General features: G+C 38.1%; 2 protein-coding genes across 2 annotated transcripts in view; one reads left to right on the forward strand and one right to left on the reverse strand.

The window, feature by feature from the left end:
* The window catches only part of SARC_09525 (hypothetical protein), a 2,735-nt gene extending 563 nt beyond the window's left edge, over positions 1 to 2,172 (forward strand). The window contains exons 2-4 of the mRNA XM_014296458.1: positions 547 to 664; positions 1,318 to 1,342; positions 1,680 to 2,172. Of these exons, the coding sequence (XP_014151933.1) occupies positions 547 to 664; positions 1,318 to 1,342; positions 1,680 to 1,797 (261 nt within the window). The 3' untranslated portion in view covers positions 1,798 to 2,172. The remainder of the gene's footprint in view (positions 1 to 546; positions 665 to 1,317; positions 1,343 to 1,679) is intronic.
* Positions 2,173 to 3,768: 1,596 nt separating this feature from the next.
* On the reverse strand, positions 3,769 to 4,981 carry SARC_09526 (hypothetical protein). The gene has a single exon (XM_014296459.1). It carries the CDS (start codon positions 4,825 to 4,827, stop codon positions 3,814 to 3,816), a length of 1,014 nt encoding a protein of 337 aa, XP_014151934.1. The 5' UTR covers positions 4,828 to 4,981; the 3' UTR covers positions 3,769 to 3,813.
* Between the last annotated feature and the right edge of the window lie 226 nt (positions 4,982 to 5,207).

The raw sequence follows: 5,207 nt of genomic DNA on the forward strand, positions 1-5,207 counted from the left end.
TAATATATATATATATATANATTANATANANATATANATATAATATATAATATATATATATATATATATATATATATATATATATATATCACTATATATCTATATTTCACACATGTATATCAATGCATTTATACATTGCTATATATATATATATATATATCTCTCTCTCTTTCTTTTCAATGTATACACATATACATATATATATGTATTGATATCTTGATATGTATATATGTATATCAACACCTTATCTATATATATTTATATATATATAGATGTGGGTGTATTTGTATTGGTATTTGTATCTATATGTGTAATTATTTATGTATATATATGTATATATATTTATAGATATAAAGATATGCAGATATATCGATATATAGATATAAAGGTATATTAATTCGCATTGCTATACACGAGCAATATATATACAAATATGTACATGTTCTTTCATTTTTTGGGTTGTTTTGGCAATTTTTTCACTTTATCTCAGTCTGACGCTTGGTCAGTACTAATTATTAATTTCGATGGGGTTTTTTAACTGTACAGTGTGAGATGCACTACACTGGTTCTCTGACCAATGGTAAGGTGTTCGATTCTAGTAGAACCAAGCAACGCACCTTCAGATTCCAGGTGGGAGTAGGACAAGTCATCAAGGGCTGGGACGGTATGTAGTTCTCGTGGTGTATATAGGCATAGCTAGTTGATACTAATAAGGAACCAAGTTTCCGGAGGAAGTGCACAATATATATGTCGCGCTGAATCGATCAGATGTGTGTTCCCGTTGAGCTCTTTTAGGCCGCAAATATACCTTTTTGTCATATCGAATTGCCAAGATATCCTATCTTGTATTGCTTGATAGGTTTCTTATGAACAACATTTGTGAACATCTTCGGAGTTCAGCACTCGGTATCTATTGAAGTTCGTCACACCTGTCCTTGATGCATATACACTCAGTTGGCAGTTTTCCGCGCATTTGATGTTTTTATTTTCTACCGTAGAATTAAATGATCGTGCCATTGAAAGGCGTATTATCAATTGATGCGCGTATCACTCTTGCCTTTGCTAGTTCGGATATATCTCATACCGGGGCGTGCTAGGTCTAATCAAACACAAATCTCCAGTCGCCCTATTCAAGAGTGAGCAGCTGCGAGGCTCTGCGCGTCGGCTATACACCGACAATAAACGTAGCACATTGAACGTGTAAACAATGCACTAGTATGTCTTGAATGCATGTGACGTACTTCTAACTTTCTCCTCTCAACCGCCACATTTTCGCTGCTGGTCTAACCCGATTGTGCTGGATGTGGATCCATGCAGAGGGCGTCGTTACCATGAAGAAGGGGTATGTTCACTTGTTAAGTCATTATGCGCTGCACTGTGTTTGGTCTTAGTGTACGTACGGCCGTGTACAGGCGTGTATCTACTATCCTCAATACATCCGAGACTCTGGCGAGAGTCTACGTGGGTACGCTCGGCGCATTGTTCCGAGAACTTCGCCCGGCAGAAACCTAATACATATCATTTTAACACACACACATGTTTATTTATATTCGTGACAACCACCAGATTCATTAAGTAGGCCCACGCGACTTCGTATAGCATGTATTTGATAATATTGTCTTGTGTCACTCCACGCCCATGCCTTCACTCACAGCATCAAATTTGGTCACAATTCTCAGTGAGCAAGCGATCCTTATCTGCGCGTCTGGACATGCCTATGGCCCAGGTGGTATCCCTGGTGTAATCCCACCAGCCGCCACACTCATCTTCGATGTGGAGCTGTTGAACTTTCAGTAGATCTGCTCTGAGCTATTCCGAATTTGATTGAGTCTAGCAAGCGAGTCCTTGTTCTAGAGAATAACATGTTTTGTATACAAAAAAGAGCAGTTTGCTCAATATGAATATTAAAGAATACTAGGTGTAGAATATTCCTATTGGAATGAAGTGGAAATCAATTGTTGTTTACCCTTTGAGACAACTCTTTCTCGCCAATATGTGACCTATTCTCTAGATGTCTGTGAGTTTCTTATAATCTGTTCCTCAGCATATACATTATCTTGGGGTTTCTTATCGCCTGTTCGTCAGCATATATATTGTCTTAGAGTTTCTTATATCGTCTGTTCCTCAGCATATATGATTTTTTTTGTTTCTTACCACCTGTTCCTAAGCATATATTATCTTAGGGTGTCTTATCGCCTGTTCCTCAGCATATATATATTATCTTTGGGGTTTTTATCGCCTGTTCAATCAGTATGTACATTATCTTGGGGTTTCTTATAACCTGTTCCTAAGCGTATACAATATCTTGGGGTTTTATCGCCTGTTCCTCAGCATATTTATTATCTTGGGGTTTCTTATCTCCTGTTCGTCAGCATACATATTATCTTAGAGTTTCTTGTATCGTCTGTTCCTCAGCATATATGTTATTTTTTGTTCTTATCACCTGTTCCTCAGCATATTTATTATCTTAGGGGTTCTTATCGCCTAATCCTCAGCACGTAGGATAAATTTTTTTTTGATCGCCTAATCCTCAGCATATATATTATCCTGGGGTTTCTTATCTAGTCCTCAGCACGTATGATATTTTTTTGTTTCTGATCGCCTAATCCTCGGCATATATATTATCCTGGGGTTTCTTATCGCCTATTCCTCAAAATATATTATCTTCAGATTTTTTTTTCGCATGTTCCTCAACATATATATTATTGTGCAGTGCTTGAATTGGAGACAATCCTTATACAATTGGTGAATACCATCGTATGTTGTAGGAAACGGACTCGGCACAATGCTGACCCGACCTCGGTACGTGTAATAACACTAAATATCACATAGTTAAGTGTTCTGATGATTTGTCTGTATTCAAGAATAATGATGAAAAAAACAATTGAGACTAATAGCATTTTTGTTTATAGGCCCCCGATAATACAAGCTGTTGCATATATCAAGATTGTCATAATGGTCGGCTAGTAACGGGCACCGTTCCATCAATCCTCAAGTAAATCTATTATACCTCTGTCATATAAGTTACTTTGCAAAGAGAGGTCGATCTCTATTGTGGCGTTAATTGCATTCCGAACCCTCCAGATATCAAGCCACTATAATAAAAACTATTTACACTTGAAATGAATGAGAATGGCCGATTTTTTTTTGAGCTAGAGGCCTTTCTCCATTCACCTTTGCTGCTGTGTTTCCAATCGAGATAGTCGTGTGTACCTGCCAATTTGTGCCCACATGGCGTGTGTAACAATTCCTATTCGCTAAACGTCATATTCCGACCTTCATGCGGATGGTTCGTCTGTGATATCTACCTAAGAGTATTTCAAACATACTGTTGTGATCCAGCATGAAATTACCTTCCAGGCGTTGTCCATGGCTGCCGAGACTTTTTAATATCATATAAGTATTGCCAAAACATTTATTGATGAAATGTACGATGTGACTCATGAATACGAGATGAACAGATAGGTGATATTTAGAGTCCAGACGAGTAATTTCCGTCACTGTTATCTTCTTTCTTAATTTATGTTTATACGACTCGAGCGTGCAATAATAGACAATTTTACTGCTGGACACACGGAGGTTGCTACAAGCAATCCATGTAAAGAAGCCACCACAGATGATTCAGACTTCTCCAATACGAACAGTATATTCACGAGTGCGCGTATACTTTCTCAACATACAATGGTGGTAGCATTTATTCTTTAAAAGACGAGGAAGGCCGGTTTACAAGCTTATTTATGAATTCCAGATATATATATATATATATTTATTTTTTGGACATATAGGGAATCTTAAAATGTCGGGTGCGGATAATTAATTCTCAATATGATAAAGGCTCGATCTGTAATTTAAGCTGTTCAAAAATGGCTTGTACACTCCAATGCTGAAGTTCCTTGTGGTTTGTTGGGCTATTTGTGCTAGCGATTCACTGAGCGCTGAAACTTCGCCCTTTTCGGCTGATGTGATTGCTGCCTGCCGCATCGAGCCGGAAATATTGATCTGCGAAATGGCGGCATCCTTTATATAGGTATCTAGCAAATGTTGACTTTTGGAACTGACATCACCGTTAATACTTGCCTCACTCAGGTTGAGAAAATCTTGCAAAAATAACAAATTCTCTTCGCAGTATTGTTCCCGCGAGTACTTGAGTAGCCGCTGTCGCAGCAAATTGCCTCGGTAGTCCGTTGAGGTCAGTAACTCTAGCAACCCCGGCTGCTGTTCCTCAACGCCACACGCAGTGGTAGATAACACGTTCTGGCGCTTTGGATGTATAGGTTTGAAGTGTTTGAACGTCGTTTCTTCTCCTTCACAAAGAGTTGTGTGACCAACTTCATGATAATTACTGTGGAAAGTCTTTCTGAGAGATTTTCTGACAAATCGGATAAGATTGGGAGCTGACATTCTTCTCAGATTGTTCTCTGGGACTCGATCGCACTCCTTTAACTCCTGTCCCAGTTCTTTATCTGAGGTTCGTTCACAGTCTTCTAGTATTGGCAATATTGTGGTGCAGCTCTCAATAGCACCTCGTCCCAGATGCGATTGCCATGTGTCAAACTCAAATTCGTCGTTCAAAACTTTGTCAATATTGCTGGTACTCTCTGAAAGGTCACCTAGTTTTGATACATCTCTATTTGATTTGGAACCGGCTGCAGGCATATCTCTGCATTTGAATTTTCGTGAACTGACAGAAGAAGGGGCACTAAGTGTTCGCATAAGTCTGCTTATGGGTTTGGAAGCAGGTTTTGAATGTTCGATAGTCGCACAGACGGGCATACCGACAGCAGTTTTGAGTGAAATACACGAACCACTAGTCACGGGTTTGGACATGGTGAATTTACTAAAATTTTATAGCCGTGTAACACTTCGTTCTGTTTTGTGACAATTGTCGGCGATCAAACTCCTGATATATCACATAAAATATGTGTAACAAAGGTGAAATATCAGGAGAAACTCATACAGTTACAAACCGAAGAAAAAAAACCCCACTTTCTAAAGTGAAGCTGTGGAGCCCTAAAATTGCCTATGAAGTATGAACGTCGTTATAGAAGCCTCTATGAGTCTATGACTCTCTCTCTAGTATTCAGAGTATATATAGAAATGAGTATTTAAAAAATAAATGGGAGTATGGACTATTGTCTATAGAGTATTTTTGTACTTTTGATATTTTGAGTATATTTAAAAAAACAAAAAAAACAAAAAACAAAAAC

This window comes from Sphaeroforma arctica, assembly GCF_001186125.1.
Source record: "Sphaeroforma arctica JP610 unplaced genomic scaffold supercont1.978, whole genome shotgun sequence".
Classification (NCBI taxonomy): domain Eukaryota; class Ichthyosporea; order Ichthyophonida; genus Sphaeroforma; species Sphaeroforma arctica.